The sequence below is a fragment of the Eubalaena glacialis genome, chromosome 5, assembly GCF_028564815.1.
Source record: "Eubalaena glacialis isolate mEubGla1 chromosome 5, mEubGla1.1.hap2.+ XY, whole genome shotgun sequence".
In the NCBI taxonomy this organism is placed as follows: Eukaryota; Metazoa; Chordata; class Mammalia; order Artiodactyla; family Balaenidae; genus Eubalaena; species Eubalaena glacialis.
This window is the reverse complement of record NC_083720.1, coordinates 36,517,214-36,541,449: the sequence shown is the minus strand read 5'-3', so window position 1 is coordinate 36,541,449 and position 24,236 is coordinate 36,517,214. Positions and strand designations below refer to the sequence as shown.

The following is a 24,236-nucleotide window of genomic DNA, read 5'->3' as shown; positions in this document are numbered from 1 at the left end:
TCTGGAGTTACCATAAAGGTAATCTGGTCCTCATATTGTTATGAGAGTGTCTCCATGTGGGAAAGTGAGCCTGGAGTTTCCTATTCTGCCATCTTGCTGACATCACTCCTCTAATTTCTGGGATTTTCAAAAACTCCCCAGGTGATTTTAATGGGTAGCAAAGTTTTGGAACCACTGACTTTTCCCACACTCCTATCTGGCTTTCTTCACTCAGAGGTTTCTACTGAGAGCTCCCTTAATAAATCATTTGCATAAGAATCTTAGGGAATTCCCTGGGAGTCCAGTGGTTAGGACTTGGCATTTTCACTGCTGTGGCCCAGGTTCAATCTCTGGGTGGGGAACTAAGATCCCACAAGCCACAAGGTGTGGCCAAAGAAAAATCTTAATCTCAGCCTGAGCTTCTAAGAAAACTTGCTTGGTAGCATGATTGGCTTATGTCCTGCAAGAAGGCAATAGCAAACAGATAAAACAAAACACAGGTTAATAGGAAGTTTCAATTAAAAAAATGAGTACCCATTAAAGTATCACCAAATATTTGGGGAAAGCCAACACTTTGAATTGAGGCACTATGTTCATTAAATGGAATAATTTATACCCAAGGAAAGAGATATACTAAAAAGAGAACAACAAGAACATGACTTCAGAATAACTAAATATCCTCAGAATCATGAAAGTATACTGTATCTGTTCATAACATTTAACTATTGTTCTTAGAAATTAACAATTAATTGCCAAAGTTAAATAAATAAATAGGTGATATGGACATAACTGTAGAGTGAGTTAATAAGCTAGAGAACTGAGCAGAGAAAATTTTCCAGTGTGTACTGCAAAGGCAAGCAGATGAGAAGTATAAAGAAAAACTTAATAGATATGGAGGAGGGAGTTACAAAAGGACATAATAAAAGAGAACTGAGGAGAGATAAAAGATATATTCAAGACCTGGACAAAAACTGGATACACAATCCTTTGATTGATTCAAAGATTCTACCAAATACTGAGTAGATCAAAATTTTTTTAAAAATCACCTAAGGATAATAAGAAATTGTTGTTAATTTAGTTAGAAAATGCACTTATCTTTTAGAAATGCACATGGCATCCACTGGAATGGATAAGTGGAGGCAAAAGTTAAATGGATTGAAAAATGAAAAGAAGCTCAGGATATAGAGATAATGATTATAGACTATTATTCTGAGGAATTTGGACATGAAGGGAAATGGATGGCGGATAATAATAGATGGGACATTGGATCGAGGAAAATAGTGTTTGCTGTTTTTTGTTATAATATCTATATCTATACAAAATATCTTTCATATATAATACATATATTACATATAATAGATACAGATTTTATATCTATGTACATATGGTGTATAAGGAAGAAGTCATTACGTTAAAAATAGAGATAGATTACAGTATAGGAGGAAAAAATAAATTGATGACGTGAATTATCTTGGCATTACGCATTTAGAGACTATGAATATTTGTTAAGGATATAGTGGATTTAGGACATGGCTCTGTTTCTGACCAACTGATTTCCAAGGTTTTCTACCACTGTGAAAATAATTTTAATGATAAGCTTGTCTATACAATATTCTGAATATTTCAATAATTTAAAACCAAGAATTTTAACTGAATATTTTCATAGAGAAAAATGAGAAAAAGTTACCCTAATAGAAGTCCCCATTGCCAGGGAAAATTCATAAGCAAGTGGGAAACAACAGCAGTTGAACACGCCTCTATGAGGCAAGGACCCATAGACAATCTTAAACAAACTCCTTTCAAATGCTTCAAAGCCTGAAATATAAACATAGTCACATTTAGACAAACCTATACTGGCCAATAAGAAAGTTATTTTAAGCAAATATTGAAATACATTCCAGATGTCCCACTGGGCTTTAAATGCTAATGCAGCTCATTTTATATGTCATCATATATTGGATTATAAACTATTTCATAGTTTATAAAACACTTGTATTTTAATTATTAAAAAAGACCCATTTCTCTGTGATTAAATAACTATTTCTGCCTCCCTTATCTTCCTAGTAAATAGTATAATGAAAGTATCCTATAGGTTTATTTCCATCAGTTAACTTGTAGAGATGAACTGTTTGATTAGCGGTAATAATTATGCCAAAAGAGAAAATCATTTAAAAACTGCAAAATTAACTGACAGGGAAAACTTTTAAATGTTCTTATTGGTTCAAATTTTCTACTGGATAATACAATAAATTATCACTGTCTATAATTATTTATGCTCTTAAGATACTTCCACCAGTCTTATATATTTGCCACATTTGTTATATCCTGAATAGCTGGTATATTCATGAATATCCATCTTTAAAAACCCAAATAGATTTATGATCCCTAGACAGTAATATTTTAAGAAATATTTGAAAAGATTAGCTTTTACAAAAATGTAAAGATAATCAGGAACATAGTTCTGTGGGAAAATTCATGAAACAATAATATTATTGAAATTCTTAACCATTCTGAGAAAACAAAACAAAAGCAATAACCTTTCACAGGAGGACCTTATCCTTTGTTAACTGAAAAGTAAATAGTTCTCCACAGAAGAGCCACAACTCTCAAATGATACAAATGTTGCATGCATAAGGGACATTTATCTCTATGTAAATAATTAAAGATTATCTCCAATAGAGATCTTATATCACAGAGATTTCTTTTCATATCAGTAATATAACCAGAAGTAGAAATTAAGGTGTCAATATTTCTGCAAAATCTTTGTTCTTTGCCTTAGTTTTGCTCTACCTGGAACAGCTGTAAGAAAAATTCTGCCTCTTTTTCTTTTCCACCAGCCTCTAATATTGAAAATAACTATACTCAAGGTATAATTGGAAATCTACCTGTGGATCGAGTCCAAGCCCAGCTTGCACTAGAATAATGGTAAGGGCAGTGTTTCTTAAAGTTGAAGACATTGTGTTACTAATATAGACGTGATCACTGAGGAATGGAACATTCCTAACGGTAAAACCAGCCAGTAACATCCCTTAGAAGAAAGAAAATAAACCATGTCTGATTCAGTTCATTTTCCCAAGAGAGAAAACAGAAATGCTTAATTTCCCTTGTTCAAACACACTATGTCTCTCGCTACTTTGGTGAAGGGCAGGTTACATGCAAGTAGAGGAAACAGCATAAATGAAGGAATGGATATAAGAAATGATATATGTCAATGGGATGCAACAAGCAATTCAGTATTGCTGGAACATAAAGGACTAGGATGGGAGTGGGAAATGGGCTGCAGGGGCCAGACCATGGAAAGCTACCCCTACCCTCTACCCTCCCGTTTTGGCAGAGTAAGGCACCATGGGAAAGTTTTAGGCAGGAAGTGAGATAATGAGTCTTGTATTTTCTATGTGATGGTCTTGGCAAATTAGATAGACGTAAAACTGAAGGAGAGACCAGACAGAAGGCTCTGCCGTAGTCCGTGGAATGGTTAGAAACAAAGAGGCTGAGCTAGGACAAAAGTGGAAGTTTTGGAGAGGAGGAAAAAAGATTCAGTAAATATTTGGGAGGTGCTGAATGGGTGTTATGATCACAGAAAGGGTGTTAGAGATAAGCGAGAGTGATTACCTCTATTGACAGTAACTAAATACTTGAATGTATTGAATACTTAGAAGATATAATACACCTCTGATAGAAGTTCTTCCACTAATTTTCCTCTTCCTGGAGAATTATAATAATGGTGATGAAGAAATAGGGGGTACCATTGTTTAGGCAGATGATGCATTGATGAACATACATAGTGGAGATGCTCAAACAGCTCACCCAAAAACTATAAAACCTTTTGGTGCCCTAGTTACTATAACATTTGAATCTTGTAATTGTATTTGAATTAGGTTATCTACAGAAAAATTCAGTTTTTTTCAAATTTTTCCTTTTCTACAATATATGTAAAGTTAAGTAAAAAATGTCCTATTAAATGATAAAGCAACAAGAATCATATGCTGAGTATATTTAGAGTATTTAAAAATACATTTCAGGAAAAATCTGTGTGTGTATAGAGAATAAATACTTCTATAAACAAGCTATATGTACACATACATAATAAGTACACATATAAAAAAGCTATATAGATCATATTACATTGAAATAGTTCTAAATTATATCTACTCTGACTAGAATATAGTCATAATTTACATGTAGTCAATGACAAAAAAATGAGAGCTAATTATTCACTTACCAAGAAGAGGGGGAAGTTGAGGCACTGAAGGTATTCTAATGATTTCCAAAAGTTTCGCGCCAATAACAGCACCATAAAAGATAATTAACAGTCCAAATAAACTTCCATCAGGAAGAACTTCAGGGCCTGAGAATGACCAGGTTACACACCATATCATAAAAAGTATAGCTCCTGAAATATAAAAAAGTGCATGTCTATATATCTATCTAGACGTAGATATATACATATAAGAGAGGAATTTGATTTCATCGAATATATTAATAGCCAATCCTATGTAATGATACATAATGTACACTAATGTTGCTTGCTAGTGTAGTTAAAGAAATGTCTGTTTAACATATATTCCAAAGTCCTTGTCAATCTAAGAAAAGTATTTTTATTAAAAAATATTTTTAAACTATATGTGAATCCTTTAAAGTGCTAAGCTTTCTCATAATATATGACATTTTTAAAATGTCATGGCAGTATGAAGAGATTTACTTCATTTTGTATTTTAAAGTAGCTTTTTCACCAGGAATAAGATGATTTGTTGTGATAACAGTTCTCAAATTTATTGAAGATCATAGTGGCAGTGTGCCACTTTTTTTTTTTTAACATCTTTATTGGAGTATAATTGCTTTACAATGGTGTGTTAGTTTCTGCTTTATAACAAAGTGAATCAGTTATACATATACATATGTCCCCATATCTCTTCCCTCTTGCGTCTCCCTCCCTCCCACCCTCCCTATCCCACCCCTCTAGGTGGTCACAAACAGTGTGCCACATTTTTTAATGGCAGCAGACTAAATATTTGTATTGAAAGGATAACTCAGTTGATGTTTGGGTATAAATTATTAAAGGGGACAAAGGCTGAGAAAAAAGTAAACCTGGTCTTTGGGAGAATGTAAAGTATCAGATTATGTATAGGAAGTAGAGGTGGACAGGCTGAGTAATGATAAGGTAGTAGACATATTATTTCTGTCAACTAGGTACTAAGGAAAGTCCCTACTCACAGAGGGAATTCATAGATTTCTGTAAAGGACAGAAGGTTATACTGCAAACTGCCATCTGCAAATTAAATAGCTACCTTCATTTGCTATGAATCATAATTTCTAATGTTTTTTTTCAGGTCCTTAAAACAGCTTAAGTGTATTCTTTAGCTGTGACTCCTTTTTGGTGGCACCAATCTGCCAAGGGTGAAAGAGGAGAATTTTGACAAACTCAAGGCAGGAAGTTAGAAATAAGATTCTTGTCCCCTCCTCTCTGCCTATAACCACTCCACAAAATTGGAATACTTAAAGAACTGAACTCTTACTAAAAGAATGAACCAGATATTATCATTCTACTGACAAAGGGAGAAGACAAGGCAGATTTTTTGTCTTAGCTGGTCTCTGGGTGGCAAAATCACTTCTGAGAATTCATACAGGCCTCAACTAACTTATGTTTTGGACTCAAATTTACATGATTTGTACGGTTTAGGAACCCCCAAACCCTGAATTTGGCATAAAATGTATCTTCCCATGGAACTATCCCTAGGGCACTTGGTAGATTCTAGTTCAAAATATCCCTAATAGACACTCCTGATTCCAGACTGCATAAAGTCTCAAAGACAAAACCCCACTGAATCTGAATTTATAATAAAAACTTACAAAATAAGAAGTAATCCCCATGAACAAAAGTTGATAGATACAACAAAGAATGGGCTTAGATATCCAAGAACTTCAGCTAACAGAACCAGTAGATAGACAATATAAAATATGTATTTTCAAAGAAACTCAAGACAATTAAAAAAATACTTAAGACATAAGAAAAGAAATACCTGGAAGCATTGTAAAAGACTCAAATACAACATTTAGAAAGAAACCATAAATAATTACTGAAATTTTAAAAATCACTAGATACCTTAAACAGCAGGCTAGATACAGCTGAAAAGAGAAATATGGTAAACTGGTAGATATGAGGAAATTACCTAGAGTGCAGCATAACAAGAAAAATGAGATGGAAAATATGAGATATTTAGATTTTGGAAAAGATGTAAAATATATCTAATAGTAATTTCAGAAACAGAATAGAAAGAGTGAAAAAGAGACAATATTTGAGAAGAAAATTGGCTTAACAAATTTATAGAATTGATGAAAACCATAATCAATTCTGTATTGATTTGGACACAGGAAGTAAAATAAATTCTCACCAGGATTAAATAAAAATAAATAGATACTTAGACACAATGTTGAGAAACTACAGATCACCAAAAACAAAAATAATGTCTTAAAGAATCTAGAGGGAAAAACATAGATTAGTCATAAAGAAATAAACATTAGAGCAGATCCTCAATTCTCAACAGCAACAACAGAAGCTGGAAGATAATGAAATAAGGTCTTCAAAGTACAGAGATAAAATATCCAATGTTGAATTCTGCAGCAAGTTAAACTATCATTCAAGAAAAGGACAAATGAAAGATATTGTCAAGCAAATATATCTAAGAATATATTCCATTTTTACTGGGGGAAAAACTATTAGAAGATATGCTTTAGGAATAAGGACATAGGACTATAAAGGAAGGAAAAATGAACAAAAAAAATTGTAAACATGTAGGTTGGTCTAAACACGTGTTTGATTGTATAACAAATACCTAATCAAAATTGCTAAATCAGGGGATATAAAAATAAGTTAGATATGGGATTTCCAACAATGATAACATTAAGAAGTTGACAGTTTATTTCAATAAAAAAGTTTACATATAAAACTGTATAAAATAATAAAAGCAACCATTTCAGGACCTTGAAAACTGACCAAAGGCAGTTATCAAATTGAGAAGCATTTATTCTTGGAAAAAATGCTAGAGTTTTGGGTAGGATCACTGAGAGTCTGAGGCCTTCCTGCCTGGGATTGCTACCATTCCTCTCATCCTCTCCCCTACTTCAGCTCAGTTTGGAAAAACTAGTTATACCAGCATGGAGTTGGAAGTAAAAACCAGCAGCTTTCTTACCAGAGGAGGTGGAGTGGATTTGATATGGAGTGGAGGCATATCAAATCATATTGATATGGGGAAAACCCATGACCTTGCTGGCTAAAAGTGGCAGACTGGTTTGGGAATGGACAGAGAAAACATGTAGTTTTGCTAGTTTGAGGTTGCAGTCCAAGTTGAGGCAAGTGGCAGACCAGCCAAAAATGTGACTGGGAGATATTGGATATGAAAGAGTTATCGAATGGTTGAAATAAGTTCTCTACATATCCATGGCTAATTGGGCAAGTATGCAAATGCAGGGAAGACTCAAGGAGTATGGCAAAAAGTGAAAAACGATGTGAGACCTGAGTACTAGCAGCAACTTTAAATGCATTCTTCAACCCACCTACAGATCACCTGGCAGAGGGTGGAAGACTTATTGGCCTGAACACAATGTCTCTCCCAAATCATTAGGTGACTACTAAGCTATGCAGACAAAAGGGAAACCACTAGGAAGATAGTCTAACAACAAAAAAATAAACAAACAAAAAACTGATAAGAACCATTGGCTGCTGCAAACCATGGGGCAGGTAAAAATCCACAGTTTAAGTACATGTGAATTACCAAAACAACAATAAAAATAACAAAAAACCTAAAAAATAAAACTGAATTCAAAGTTGCAATAATGTGTAATTAAAATGTTTAGTTTTCAACCAAATTTTCTAGATGTACAAAGAAACATGAAAGTATGATACCTACTCAGGAAAAAAGCAATCAATAGACATAGAGTGAGTCCAGGTGTTAGATTTACAAAGTGTTCAAAACAGCTATTATAAACATGTATAAATAATTAAAATATGATAAAAATGTGCCATTTAATAGAGAATATCAATAAAGAGATAAAATTTACTTTCAAATGAAAATGGGCATGGGAGAAATGGGTGAACTGTTTTTGTTTTTAGTTTAAATAAATTGAATTTAAAAAATTATAAGAGATTATCTAATGCAGATCCATAACTTTAGGCAGGCCAACTTCCATTTTTTTAATAAAAGAAAATCTAGAATTGAAACATACAACAACTGAAATGAAAAATTCACTGGAGAGGTTCAACAGCATATTTGAGCTTGTGAAAGAAAATATCAACAAACTTGAAAATAGATCAATAGAGATTAATCAATCTGAAGAACAACAAGAAAAAAGGAATGAAGAAAAACACAAACAGAGCCTCAGACAGCAATGGAATACCATCAAGAGTATTAACATATGCATAAGGGGAGTCCCAGGAGGAGAAGAGAGAGAGATAAAGGGGGAGAAAATATTTGAAAATATAATGTCCAAATTTCCAAATTTAATGAAACCAAAGACAGCCAAAGACAAAGCAAAAATCTCGGGAGTGGCAAGAGAAATGACTCATTACATATGGGGACAATAATACAATTCATAGCAACATTTTCATCAGAAAAAATGGAGGCCAGAAGGCAGTGAAGTGACATTTCAGATGTACAGAAAAAAACACAAAACTGTCAATCAAGAATCCTATACGCAGTAAAACCATCCTTCAAAATGAAGCTTAAATAAAGACATTCTCAGACAAATAAATAAATAAATAGAATTCATCTTTGCTGAAGAAATACTAAAGAAAATCTTTAAGTTGAAAGGAAATGACACAAGGTAATTTGAACCAATAAGAAAGAATAAAGGGCACTGAAAATGCTAAATAAATGTCTAAGTATAAAAGATTGTGTATATATGTTTTTCTCATTTCATCTAAATTTTTTTAAAAAAAGCTTAAGATTTTTAAAAGCAATAAGAATAACAAAATATTGTTGAGTTTACAGTATATAGAGGTATATTGGCTCAAAGCTGCTATATAATACCAAATTATGTCAATATTAAACTGAAGTAGACTGTAAAAAGTTGAAGGTGATTATGGTAATTCCTAGAGAAACCATTCACACTAAAGCCTCTAAAACACAGCTAAAATATTAACAGAGAAATTGAAATAATACACTAAAAATACTTGGTTAAAACAAAAGAAGCAGCAGAGTAAGAACAGAAAAATAAAAAGATATGACAAATAAGAAATAATGCAATGGTAGACATAAGTCTAACCATATCAGTAATTATGTTAAATGTGAATGGACTAAAATCAAAAGGCGAAGATTGTCATAGTGGATTAAAAAAATATCCAACTATATGGTGTCTATAAGAAACACACTTCAGGTGAAATGAACAGGCTAAAAATAAAAGGATATAAAATATATATCATGCAAATGGTAATCATGAATCAAAGAGGTAAACACAAGGGGATTACAACATGTCTTAAAGTGAATAAAAATGAAAACAGAATATATCAATATTAAAGGAATGCGATGTGTGTAGAGGGAAATTTATAGGTTTAAAAATATATTAGAAAGAAATAAATAATCTAAAATTGACAATCACATCTATCTTAAAAAGTTAGAAAAAGATAAGTAAGCCAAATCAAAAGTAAGTAGGATATATGAAATTAAAAAGATAGGAGTAGAAAATAATAAAATAGAAAATGGTAAAACACTAAAGAAAATCAATGAAACAAAAAATTGATTATTTGAGAAGGTCAGCAAAATGGATAAAGTTTTAGTTAGAGTGACCAAGAAAAATAAGAGAAGACACAAACCACCAAAATCAGAAATGAAAGAGGAAACATCGCTATAGACCCTACAGAAATTAAAAGAATGTTAAGGAAATATTATAAACAACTTCAAGCTAAAAAATTAGACAACTTAAATGAAATAAACAAATTCCCAGAAAGACATAAATTACCAAAACTGATTCAAGGAGAAAGGAAAAATCCAAATAGACCAATATCAAATGTTTGCTATTTAAAAAATAAGAGTACTGTATACAAAACAAGTTTAGTTACTATGTTACTGGGAAGAGGGAGTAAAATAAGATGGAATTCAGTTGATTTAAGATCCAAAGATTCTTTGATTTTATGGTGTCCACGCAGACTATATCTGAGGTGATAGAGAAATTTGGGCTCTAAGGTTACTCATGAAATTGCAGCTCAATTCCTGAAAGAGGAAATGAAGGGGGTATAGTACAGGAAGGATCTTCTAGGAGATGGATCAAAATTTTTTTTCAGTAAAGGACCAGACAGTAAATATTTTCGGCATTGTTTGTCATATGGCCTCTGTTACAAATACCCAACTTTGCCATTTTAGCACAATAGAACTTTATAAAACAAGTAGGGGACTGGATTTGGTCTATGGGCTGTAGTTTCCCAGCTTCCATTTTAACAACTGAAATAAAAAATTATACCTGGATGTAAGTGAAGAGGAGACTGCTTCAGGCAGAAAATTACTGTAAGGGACCTATGATGATTTCTTGGGTTCTATTCTTCCCAACATCTTTCTTCCAGCAAGGCTACAAAATTTTTCTCTGCCTTATATGTTTCTTCCTAAAGTTAGTAATATTTCATGAAATTTTACTAACCAGATATTTATTAGCATAAATAAGCACATTGTTTGAAATTAATCTTTTTGCTGTCTTGCCCAACACCAACCTGAGAGCTGATAAACTAAATGAATGAGAGTTTTGATTAAGTGAAGGACGAAAAGGACATAAGAACAACACCAAGCTAGTTCAAGATGGCAGACAGGGCACATAATGCTTAACTGAAATAAAAGTATAGAAATATAAAAAGGAAAAAACATATCACCATGAAGAGAATTGGGGGAGAAGAGATAGTGGTTGTCACACACTTCTGGGAGGTGAAAGCAGATAGGACCAGGTTGAAGGATGGAAACAGGTAGAGAAAGCTGCAGCCTTAAATATGTGAAGTACCTACAAAAGAAATCCATTTGACAATAGAAACTGGAGGAAAATCTGAGCTTAGAAATAGTATACAGCTAAAGGAAGGAGTGAGAAAAGGGGCCTAAAAAGGGGAAATTAATCAAGGGTTTGTACATGGTACAACAGCATCAGTCAGCAGCTCTACTCCTCTCTCCATTCCTGTGCTTAGAAACTGCTAACATTTATCATACTTTTAGTCATTGAATGGATTACCTAAGGGAGAGCTAAAGCTTTAAGAGTGATTGTTGCAGTTCCAGAGTGAAAACAACTCATTCTGGTATGTGGAAAGCCCACAACTTCATAGTCAGCTCTATGTCCATTGACCACAAACTAAAGCCCATCAGTCAATAAAGCTTTGTCCTGCCCTGTCCCAGGCAGAAGATGGTCTCAGAGGGGGGACCTGACAAGAAAACAGTCCTACCTTCACAACAGCATAGTATATCTGCATAAGCTATTGAGACCTTCCTTCTTAAGTATCAGACAACCGAGGATCATTAACATAAAACAAAACTCAGCAGCAAGAAAAGGAAAAGTCAAGCAAAACAAACTGAAAAGCTGTCCTCAGAAGAAACTGATAATTCAGGGACCAGAATGAAATAAAACAAAAATTTTAAATTATATTCTCAGAGATTTGAGAATGTACATGAAATAAGAATAGAATACCATATGAAAGGAACAATTAGAGAACAAAAAGGGTTCTTGGAGATAAAATAAATATGATTGCTGAAATGAAAAACTGGAAAAATGAAAGACTGAAAATGAAGTAAAGGAAATCTCCTAGAACAGAAAGCAACATAAAGTGGTGGTAAATATGAGATAAAAACCAATCCAGGTTGTCCAATATCTGACCAGAAAAGAGAATAAAGAAAAAAAAAAGGAGGGGAGGGGGGAAATTATCAAGTAAATAATATGAAACTTTCTTAGTGTTCAGGTTGAAAAGGTCAACTAAATGCTCAATACGAAGCATGAAAAAAGATCCATACCTACACTTATCACTGTAAAATGTTGCAAAAGCAAAGATATAGAGATGCTAAAGTCTTCTAGATACCTTGAAAAAAGCCATTTCCAAATGAATCATAAACAGATTTATATACTATTTCTTAGCAGCAACTCTAGATACTAGAAGACAGCAGATAAACCCTTCCAAAATTCTATGAAAAATTATTTCTAATCTAGAATTATATACCCAACTAATCAGATGTGAGAGCAGAATAAAAACGTTTTCATATATGTGAGGTCTCTGAAAGTTTAGCTGTCATGTATCCTTTTTTTTTGGCACTTACTTGAGGATGTATGCTAGCAAAACCAGGAGGAAACCAGGAAAGATGAAGGATTTTAATCTTGGAAACAGTGGATCCAAACCAAGAGGGCATTGAAAGGAAGCTCTAGGATGACAATCTTCCACAGACCTAGAAAACAACCACATAGGTGGAAGCAGAAAAGGAGGTCTCTGGGAGGAAAGTCTCCAGGAATAAAGAGGACTTCTTAAAGTTTATAAAACTATGAAGACAGTAAAAAAAAAATCAGTGATTGCCAGGGGCTTCCAGGAGGAGGGAGGAATGAATAGCTAGAGCACAGGAAGTTTTTAGGGCACTGAAACTATTCTGTATGATACTGTAATGGTGGATGCCTATCATTATAAATATGTCAAAACCCACAGAACACAAAGAGTGAACCCTAATGTAATTTATGGACTTCAATAATAATGTATAATATTGGTTTATCAATTGTAACAAATATACCACACTAATGTAAGGTGTTAATTATAGGGGAGACTGTGTGTGTGTATGAGGGGGTAAAGGGTTAAATGGAAACTCTCTGTACCTACCACTCATATTTTAGGTAAATCTAAAAAAATTGCTTTAAAATGCTATTAATTTTAAAAGAAAAAACCTATGAAACAAAACATATGAAATGGTGTGACATATGTATAATTGAAGTCCCAGAAGAAGAGGAGAGAGAGAATGGAGCAGAATAAATATTTGAAGAGAAGATGACTTTTCAAAATTGATGAAAAACAATACACAGGTCCAAAAAGTCTAGTGAAGCCCAAGCAGGATAAATACAAGGAATAGTATGACTAGTCACATTATAATTAAACTGTAGAAATCAAAGATGAAAAGAAAAAGTTTAAATCATCCAGAAAACATAGTCAAATTACATTCAGAGGGATAACAATAAGAATTACGCTGGCTTGTCATTAGAAATAAAGGAAGCCAAAAGACAATGAAAGAACAGCTTTAAAGGGCTTAAAGGAAACAGGGTCTGTGAACTTGAAGTTTATACCCAACAAAAATATACTTCAAAAATAAAGGTCAGAAAGAAGAACAAAGGAGGTATCACGCTCGCTGATTTCAAACTATATTACAAACTTATTGTAATCAAATAGTATGATATTAGCATAAAAACAGACACATAGATCACTGGGTCATTTGTTATTCTGGAGCCCAGAAATAAACTGATATATGGTCAATTAATTTATGACAAAAGAGCCAAGAATATACAATGGGGAAAGGACAATCTTTTCAATAAACGGTATTTGGAAAATTGAACAGTCACATGCAAAAGAAGGAAGCTGGACCTCTATCTACACTATACACAAAAATTAACTCAAAATGGATTAAAGACTTTAACATAAGACCTGAAATCATAAAACTTTTAGAAGAAAACATAGGTATTAAGTGTTGGTATTGGTGATGAATTTTTGGATTTGACACCAAAAGCAAAGGCAGCGAAAGTAAAAAAAAAAAAAAGGGGCGGGGGGGAGTGGACTACATCAAACTAAAAAGCTTCTGCACACCAAAGGAAACCATCAACAAAGTGAAAAGGCGACCTACCAAATGGAAAATATTTGCATACCTTATATATGATAAGTGGTTAGTGTTCATAATATACAATGAACTCATACAACTCAGTAGCAAAAAAACCCAAACAATTCGATTAAAAATTGGGCAGAGGATCCGAACAGGCATTTTTCCAAAGAAGGCATACAGATGGCAAACAGGTACACGAAAAGATGCTCAGCATCACTAATCGTCAGGGAAATGCAAATCAAAACCCCAATTAGATAACACCTCACACCTGTTAGAAAGGCTACAGTCAAAAAGACCACAGGTAATAAATTTTGGCAAGGATGTGGAGAAAAAGGAACCCTCATGCACTGTCAGTGGGAATGTATAGCCATTGATGTAGCCACTATGTAAAACAGAATGGAGGTTCCTTAAAAAATTAAAACTAGAACTACCATATGATCCAGTAATTCTACTTCTGGGTATTTTTCCAAAGAAAACACTAATTCAAAAAGATGTAAGCATCCCCATGTTCATAGCAACATTATTTACAACAGCCAAGATATGGAAACACCTTAAGTGTTCATCAATGAATAAATGGATTAAAAATGGTAGATACATATACATATATATAGTACTATATATAGTATATATATGTATATATAATGAAATATTATTCAGCCATAAGAAAGGAGGAAAATCTTGACATTTGCTACAACATAGATGGACCGACCTTGAGGGCACTATGCTAAGAGAAATAAGTCAGACAGAGAAAGACAAATATCATATAATCTCTCTTATATGTGGAATTAAAAAAAAAAAACAATCAAGTTCATGGATGTAGAGAACAGATTGACAGTTGCCAGAGGCAGAGGGTAGGAGGGTGGGTAAATGGGTGAAGGGGGTCAAAAGGTTCAAACTTCCAGTTACAAAATAAGTCATGAGGAGGTAATGTACAGCATGGTGACTATAGTTAGGAACACTGTATCGCATGTTTGAAAGTTGCTAAGAGTAGATCTTAAAAGCTCTCATCACAAGAAAAAAATTTTTAACCATGAATGTTAGACTTACTGTGGTGATCATTTTGCAATATTTACAAATATCAAATCATTATGTTATGCACCTGAAACTGTTATATGTCAAATGTACTTCAATTTTTAAAAAGGCCAAATTAGACATTTTCAGACAAATAAAAGCTGAGAGAATTAATTACTAGCACAATTACACAACAAGAAACATTAAAGGAAGTTTTTTAGGCTGAAGGGAAAGAATCCCACATGGAAGCCCAGATTGCCAGAAAGAAATGTAGAGAACCAGAGAATGTAAACATGTGAACAAATATAAGGGAATTTTTTTAAAACTTAAAACAAAGACTTTTGGTTTTTTAAAGCAAAAATAATAAGAATGTAGAAGTAAAATATATGATAAATCTAGCACAAGGGCAGAAGAGGGATAAATAAAGTCATACTGTTGCAAGACTTTTCTATGTTATCTTGATGTGAGCGATGGTTTTTGACAAATGTATACATTTGTCTACATTCATTGAGCTGTGTACACTTAAGATCTGTACACTCTGTGGTGTGTTGACTATAATTCAATAAAGCACTATTAACAACAAAAATTTTATGAGATGATGGAGAGTTTGGAAAAAAAACAGGAGTATGATACAACAAACAGTGTAAGCACCCCCCGCCCCCAAATTTTGGCAGTTATGGACAAAGCTGCTATAAACATTTGTGTGCAGGTTTTTGTGGGCATAAATTTTTAGCCCATTTGTGTAAAGAATACCAAGGAGAGTGACTACTGAATCATATGGTTAGAGTATATTTAGTTTTGTAAGAAACTGCCAAACTGTCTTCCAAATTGGCTGTACTATTTTGTATTCTTAGCAGCAATGAATGAGAGTTCCTGTTGCTCCATATCCTCACCAGCATCTGGTGTCAGTGTTTGGGACTTCTGGTCATTCTAATGGATATGCAGTGGTACTTTGTTGTTTTAATTTGCAATTCCCTAATGACATATGATGTTGAGAACATTTTTATATGCTTATTTGCCATCTGTATATTTTCTTCAGTGAGGTGCCTTTTAAGGTCTTTTGCCCATTTTTAATCAGGTTGTCTGTTTTCTTATTGTTGAGTTTTAAAAGTTCTTGGTATATTTTGGATAGTTCTTTATCAGTTGTGTGTTTTGTAAATAGTTTCTCCCAGTTGGTGGCTTGTGTACTCATTCTCTTGACATTGTCTTTCACAGAGTGGAAGTTTTTAATGTTAAATAAGTTCAGCTAATCAATTATTTCTTTCATGGATTGTGCCTTTCCTGTTCTGTTTTGTTTTTTAAGTAATCACCATAACTAAGGTCATCTAGATTTTCTCCTATGTTAACTTCTATGAGTTTCACAGTTTTGCATTTTACACTTAGGTCTATGTCCCACTTTGAGTTAATTTTTATGAAGGGCATAAGGTCTGATCTAGATTAATTTGTTTTGCATGTGTATGTCCAGTAGATCTAGCACCAGACTACCTTTCTTCCATTGGGTTGCCTTTGCTCCTTTGTCAAAGGTCAGCTGACTATGTTTATGTGTATCTATTTCTGAGCTCTCTATTCTGTTCCATTAATATATTTACATCCTGTTCACCAAATTATACTCTTGATTATTGTAGGTTTATAGTAAGTCTTGTAGGGGAGTAGTGTCAGTTCTTCAATTTTTAATTTTTCTCCTTCAATATTGTGTTAGTTATTTTTGGTCTTTTGCAATACCTATATAAACTTTAGAAAGAATTTGTCGACACCATGAAACAACATGTGGGGATTTTAATTGGAGTTGCATTGAATCTATAGATCGAGTTGAGATGAACTAATTTCTTGACAATATTGAGTCTTCCATGAACGTGTAAAATCTATACATTTATTTAGTTTTTAAATTTCTTTCTTCAGAATTTTGCAGTTTTCCTCATGTAGATATTGTACATATTTTGTTAGATTTATATGAAGGTATTTCATTTTGGGAGTACTAGTGTAAATGGTGATATGTTTTTCATTTCAAATTCCATTTGTTCATTGTTGGTAAATAGGAAAAAAACCTGACCTTTGTATACTAACCTTGTATCCTGCAATGTTATTATACTCACTTTTCAGTTGTTGCAGGAGATTTTTTCCCCTAGATTCTTTGGATTTTCTACACAGACAATCATGTCATCTGTGAACAAAGGCAGTTTTATTTCTTCTTTCCCAGTCTGTAGGCCTTTTATACCCTTTTCTTGTCTTACTATATTAGCTAGGACTTCCAGTACAATATTGAAAAGGAGTGGTGAGAGAGGGCATCATTTTCTTGTTCCTGATCTTACTGGGAAAGCTATTTCCTCACAATTAAGTATGATGGCAGCTATAGATGTTTAATTGATGTTCTTTGTCAAGTTGACAAAGAACTTGTAATTTGCTGAAGTTTTTATCATGAATGAGTATTGGATTTTGTCAAATGCTTTTCCTGCATCTATTGATATAATCATGTGATTTTTCTTCTTTAGCTTGTTGATGTGATGGATTACATTAATTCATTTTCAAATGTGAACCAACCTTGCATACTAAGGATAAATCCCACAAGGTTGTAAAGTATACTTCTTTTTATATGTTGTTGAGTTCTATTTGCTAATATAGAGAATTACAACAAATTGAGAATTTCTGCATCTATGTTCATCAGAGATATTGGGTTTTTTTCCCCTTCTAATGTCTTTAGTTTTGGTATGAAAGTAATTCTAGACTCATAAAATGAGTTGGCAAGCTTCCCTCTGCTTCTATCTTCTGGAAGAGATTGTAGAAAATTGGTATAATTTCTTTCTTAAATAGTTAGTAGAATTCACAAGTGAAATCCTCTGAGTCTGATACTTTCTGTTTTGGGAGGTTATTAATGGTTGATTCAATTTCTTTTACTGGTATAGTCTTATTCAGGTTATCTATTTCTTCTTGTGTGCATTTTGGTAGATGGGGTCTTTCAAGGAATTGGTCCACTTCCTCTAAATTATCAGATTTGTGGACATAGAGTTGTTTATGATGTTCCTTTATTATCGTTTTAATGCCCATGGAATCTGTAGTGATGTTCCCTCTCTCATTTCTGATATTAGTGATTTATGTTTTCTTTTTTCTTAGTTAGCCTAGCTGGAGGCAATCAATTTTACTGATCTTTTCAAAGAACAAGCTTTTGGTTTCATTGATTTTCTCTATTTCTTGTTTTCAATTTTATTGATATCTGCTCTAATTTTTATTATTTATTTTCCTTTGCTTACTTTGAATTTATTTTGCTTCTTTTTCTAGTTTCCTAAGGTGGAAGCTTAGATAACTGATTTTATACCTTTCTTCTTTTCTAATATATGCATTCAATGTTATAATTTTCCCTCTAAGTACTGCTTTCAGTGCATCTCACAAACTTTGATAGCTTGTATTTTCATTTTCATTTGATTCAAAATGTTTAAAAATGTCTCTTGAGGTTTCTTTTTTGACCCATGTGTTATTTACAAGTATATTGTTTAATCTCCAAGTATTTTGGGATTTTCTAGCTGCCTTTCTTTTAATAAATTATACTTTTAAGTCCATTGTGGTCTGAAAGTTTATGTTGACAAATCCCCAAGCTCAGATTCTTTCCTCAGCTGTGCATAGTCTCCTAATGAACCCACTGAAGGCATTCATTTCTGTTAGTGTTTTTGATTTCTAGCATTTCCATCTCTCTGTTTACATTACCCATCTGTTCTTACATGTTGTCTACCTTTCCATTGGAGTCTTTAGTATATTAGTCAGAGCTGTTTTAAATTCATGGTCTGATAATTACAACTCCCTTGCCATATCTGGGTCTGGTTCTGATGCTTTCTCTGTCTCTTCAAAATGTGTTTTATGCCTTTTAATACATTTTATATATTTTTGTTTAAAAGGGAACATGATGTTCTGGTAAAAGGACCTATGGTAATGTGACAGTAAGTTGTAGGGGGAGAAGAAGAGTTCTATAGTCCTATGATTAGGCCTCAGTCTTTTAGTGAGCCTGTGTGCCCTGGGCTGTAAATTTCACAAGTTCTTTTCAGGGTTTTTTTTCTTTTTTCTTTTTTCACCCCCTTAGGTTGTATGGGATGGCTAGAGAGGGCTGGAGTTGGGTATTTCTCTTCTCCTTAGTTGGTTAGGCTAATAAAGTTCCCAAAGGTTATACTCTGATAAAACAGTTTCTCTTGAGGGCAGGTTTTATTAAGAACAGGATGCTCTGGTGTATTTCACAGTGGTCACTGTTTCTCTCTCCCTGACAGATGGCTCTTGGAGGTACAACTCACAAAAGGATGTCCCCCAACACCATGACTGGGCTCCTCCTGTAGTTTTTAACTCTCAGACTTGCCCACCCTGAGCTTCCAGCTAATTGACAAATTTCCTACCCTCGCTACTGGTTCCCGCAGAGGTTTCTGCTCTAACTTATGATTCTCTGTATCAACCTGTCTCTAATTTGGGGGGCAGTAATTTGCCCTGTGACCTCACTTCTTTGATGGAACTACGAAGAGTTGGTGATTTTTCAGTTTGTTCAGCTCTTTATTTGTTGTAAGGATGGAGTGATGATGCTGGACCAGAAACTGGAATTGTCTGGGATATTATATTTGAGCTCTAAACTTCCAAGACTGCTTACTTTATGAAACTAGTGGTAAGATTTTAATGGAGAAATTTGGTTCCAAGATTATTTGAAACTCATAGTTGGATGTATAATAAAGCTTCCCTTTCATTTATTTAAAGGAAAAATAACTTAATGGAAATAAGTTAGTACCTTTATTCAAATTAAACTAAAAAGAAACAAAAAAGGAGCAATAGCCTAAAACCTAAACTTATTGCCCTAGAGTATCCATTTCTTTGCGATTAGGGAAGCCAACCTCCAAGTAAGATATAAACAGTGTGATTAAAAGTGATGAGACTACCCACAGCCAACATTGTCCTCAATGGTGAAAAACTGAAACCATTTCCACTAAGATCAGGAACAAGACAAGGTTGCCCACTCTCACCACTATTATTCAACATAGTTTTGGAAGTGTTAGCCACAGCAATCAAAGAAGAAAAAGAAATAAAAGGAATCCAAATCGGAAAAGAAGAAGTAAAGCTGTCACTGTTTGCAGATGACATGATACTATACATAGAGAATCCTAAAGATGCTACCAGAAAACTACTAGAGCTAATCAATGAATTTGGTAAAGTAGCAGGATACAAAATTAATGCACAGAAATCTCTTGCATTTCTATACACTAATGATGAAAAATCTGAAAGTGAAATTAAGAAAACACTCCCGTTTACCATTGCAACAAAAAGAATAAAATATCTAGGAATAAACCTACCTAAGGAGACAAAAGACCTGTATGCAGAAAATTATAAGACACTGATGAAAGAAATTAAAGATGATACAAATAGATGGAGAGATATACCATGTTCTTGGATTGGAAGAATCAACATTGTGAAAATGACTCTACTACCCAAAGCAATCTACAGATTCAATGCAATCCCTATCAAACTACCACTGGCATTTTTCACAGAACTAGAACAAAAAATTTCACAATTTGTATGGAAACACAAAAGACCCCGAATAGCCAAAGCAATCTTTAGAACGAAAAATGGAGCTGGAGGAATCAGGCTCCCTGACTTCAGACTATATTACAAAGCTACAGTAATCAAGACAGTTTGGTACTGGCACAAAAACAGAAATATAGATCAATGGAACAGGATAGAAAGCCCAGAGATAAGCCCACACACATATGGTCACCTTATCTTTGATAAAGGAGGCAAGCATATACAGTGGAGAAAAGACAGCCTCTTCAATAAATGGTGCTGGGAAAACTGGACAGGTACATGTAAAAGTATGAAATTAGAACACTCCCTGACACCATACACAAAAATAAACTCAAAATGGATTAAAGACCTAAGTGTAAGGCCAGACACTATCAAACTCTTAGAGGAAAACATAGGCAGAACACTCTATGACATAAATCACAGCAAGATCCTTTTTGACCCAGCTCCTAGAGAAATGGAAATTAAAACACAAATAAACAAATGGGACCTAATGAAACTTAAAAGCTTTTGCACAGCAAAGGAAACCATAAACAAGACCAAAAGACAACCCTCAGAATGGGAGAAAATATTTGCAAATGAAGCAACTGACAAAGGATTAATCTCCAAGATTTACAAGCAGCTCATGCAGCTCAATAACAAAAAAACAAACAACCCAATCCAAAAATGGGCAGAAGACCTAAATAGACATTTCTCCAAAGAAGATATACAGATTGCCAACAGACACATGAAAGAATGCTCAACATCATTAATCATTAGAGAAATGCAAATCAAAACTACAATGAGATATCATCTCACACCAGTCAGAATGGTCATCATCAAAAAATCTAGAAACAATAAATGCTGGAGAGGGTGTGGAGGAAAGGGAACACTCTTGCACTGTTGGTGGGAATGTAAATTGATACAGCCACTATGGAGAACAGTATGGAGGTTCCTTAAAAAACTACAAATAGAACTACCATACGACCCAGCAATCCCACTACTGGGCATATACCCTGAGAAAACCATAGTTCAAAAAGAGTCATGTACCAAAATGTTTATTGCAGCTCTATTTACAATAGCCAGGACATGGAAGCAACCTAAGTGTCCATCATCAGATGAATGGATAAAGAAGATGTGGCACATATATACAATGGAATATTACTCAGCCATAAAAAGAAATGAAATGGAGGTATTTGTAATGAGGTGGATGGAGTTAGAGTCTGTCATACAGAGTGAAGTAAGTCAGAAAGAGAAAAACAAATACAGTATGCTAACACATATATATGGAATCTAAGGGAAAAAAAAAAAAAAGGCCATGAAGAACCTAGTGGCAAGACGGGAATAAAGACACAGACCTACTAGAGAATGGACTTGAGGATATGGGGAGGGGGAAGGGTGAGATGTGACAGGGTGAGAGAGTGTCATGGACATATATACACTACCAGATGTACAATAGATAGCTAGTGGGAACCAGCCACATAGCACAGGGAGATCAGCTTGGTGCTTTGTGACCACCTAGAGGGGTGGGATGGGGAGGGTGGGAGGGAGGGAGATGCAAGAGGGAAGATATATGGGAACATATGTATATGTATAACTGATTCACTTTGTTATAAAGCAGAAACTAACACACCATTGTAAAGCAATTATACTTCAATAAAGATGTTTTAGAAAAAAAAAAAAAAAAGAGTCATGTACCAAAATGTTCATTGCAGCTCTATTTACAATAGCCAGGACATGGAAGCAACCTAAGTGTCCATCATTGGATGAATGGATAAAGAAGATGTGGCACATATATACAATGGAATATTACTCAGCCATAAAAAGAAATGAAATGGAGGTATTTGTAGTGAGGTGGATGGAGTTAGAGTCTGTCATGCAGAGTGAAGTAAGTCAGAAAGAGAAAAACAAATACAGTATGCTAACACATATATATGGAATCTAAGGGAAAATAAAGGTCATGAAGAACCTAGTGGCAAGACGGGAATAAAGACACAGACCTACTAGAGAATGGACTTGAGGATATGGGGAGGGGGAGGGGTAAGATGTGACAGGGTGAGAGAGTGGCATAGACATATATACACTACCAAATGTAAAATAGATAGCTAGTGGGAAGCAGCCGCATAGCACAGGGAGATCAGCTCGGTGCTTTGTGACCACCTAGAGGGGTGGGATAGGGAGGGTGGGAGGGAAGGAGATGCAAGAGGGAAGAGATATGGGAACATATGTATATGTATAACTGACTCACTTTGTTATAAAGCAGAAACTAACACACCATTGTAAAGCAATTATACTCCAATAAAGATGTTTAATAAATAAATAAATAAATAAAAGCTCCATCCCCTGCCAAAAAAAAAAAAAGTGATGAGACTGATTTCTACATGTGGTTGAAAGTTTAGATTTCTTATTTAATTTGACCTGTGTACACTGCAGGATTGCTGAATTAAACATGACTCGTTGACAAACCGCAGCTCTATTTCTTTCTATCATCCAGAGTATACACTCTTTTAAGAGTTTGTTTAGTTTGAAAATAGGGTGTGTATGTGAGAGGGAGAGAGACAGAGAGACAGATTGAAAAAGAGAGTACAAGAATATAGACCCCCAAGATAGAAACATGAAGCTCCTTAATTTCTCTAAATTTGCAAAATCAAAAATGAAGGAAAACAAAGGGGGAAACCAGTTAGAAGTATTAAAGTTTGTTGTTATAAAACTCCTCAACTAGTTCCTGAGCAAACCACAGTCCTCAACCCCAATGGATAATCTTTGGTGACCAATACATTTCTCTCTCTTCCACATGCACCGGCCCTACTTCTAACAACTGCTGTATAGAAACTGCCCCCTAAATAAGGTCATGGGGATGTGTATGTGAGACCTATGTGCAGAAGTTATATTTACAAAGGAGTCCAGTCACTTACATTGGCAGATGTTCAAGTTTACTTTAGATTCAGAGCCTTAAAAATACTGATTTTAATTAAAAAGCAACCTTTGCTAAATGAATTTACTACATCAATTAATAAAATTTTCAAAGTTTAAAGTTAGCAAGCAGCAAAGAAAAACAATGTAAACTTCAAATACTAATCCTTCATCATATTTTAATCTAATTTTTATTCTCTGTGAGATCTGTACTTCTAGAGGTCAAACACTCTCTCTCTCTCAAGTTTAATCATATAGAAATCTAGGGGGAAAAAAACCTTCTATAAATATTTGGTGACAATGAGATGCTTTAAAATTTTAGTGGGAAAGCAAGTTCTACACAACTCTTTAAGACAGCATAAAATTTGGGGCTTAATTTAAATAAGAACCTTAATATTGGCAAAAGTATAATGTTCCTTCTAGCTACTTAAAACTAAATGTCAAAAGTAGGTTTTAAATAAAAATCTTTCTATCACTGTTTCTAATTTCCAAAATTTAACATAAAAAGTCATGAAAAAACATTAAAATATAGATCTGTTAAGCAATTATTATTTTTGACAGATTTAAGGAACTATTTCCTCTTTGTCCACATATTGCTTGTAAATAGGGCTGCTCATCTGATCTGGAGTGTATAGATTAAGCAGTGTCTTTGTTGGCTTGTATTTTAATATTTATCAAATATATTTCTCATTTTCTATCCATTTACATATCTTATTTCACATACCATTTGTAATAGTTTTATTCAGTGTTCCTTGTGGAGGACAAGAACCCTTCTTTTCCATCTGTGGTTTTGTTTCCTCTGTTTTTGACAAGACAGTTTCCTTAGTTTCTTCATGTTCATTAGTATCACTAGCTTTGAGGATCTGAAGTAAAAACAAGAAAGTCTTTTAAGAAATAGACTTGTACAATTTTATGAATGTAAGAGACAACCAAATCTCGTAATTAAATTCATATTATTACTGTGAACATGGAGAATTATACTTACAAAAGAATATTCATGCTCTATATCAATAGGTATTT

At 33.8% G+C, this 24,236-nt stretch overlaps 1 protein-coding gene across 1 annotated transcript in view; it reads right to left on the bottom strand.

The window, feature by feature from the left end:
* SLC9B1 (solute carrier family 9 member B1) overlaps positions 1-24,236 on the bottom strand; it is a 48,918-nt gene that overhangs the window by 22,669 nt on the left and 2,013 nt on the right. The window contains exons 2-5 of the mRNA XM_061191203.1: positions 23,941-24,079; positions 4,202-4,372; positions 2,865-3,007; positions 1,667-1,794 (exon numbers count right to left, since the gene is read on the bottom strand). Of these exons, the coding sequence (XP_061047186.1) occupies positions 1,667-1,794; positions 2,865-3,007; positions 4,202-4,372; positions 23,941-24,079 (581 nt within the window). The remainder of the gene's footprint in view (positions 1-1,666; positions 1,795-2,864; positions 3,008-4,201; positions 4,373-23,940; positions 24,080-24,236) is intronic.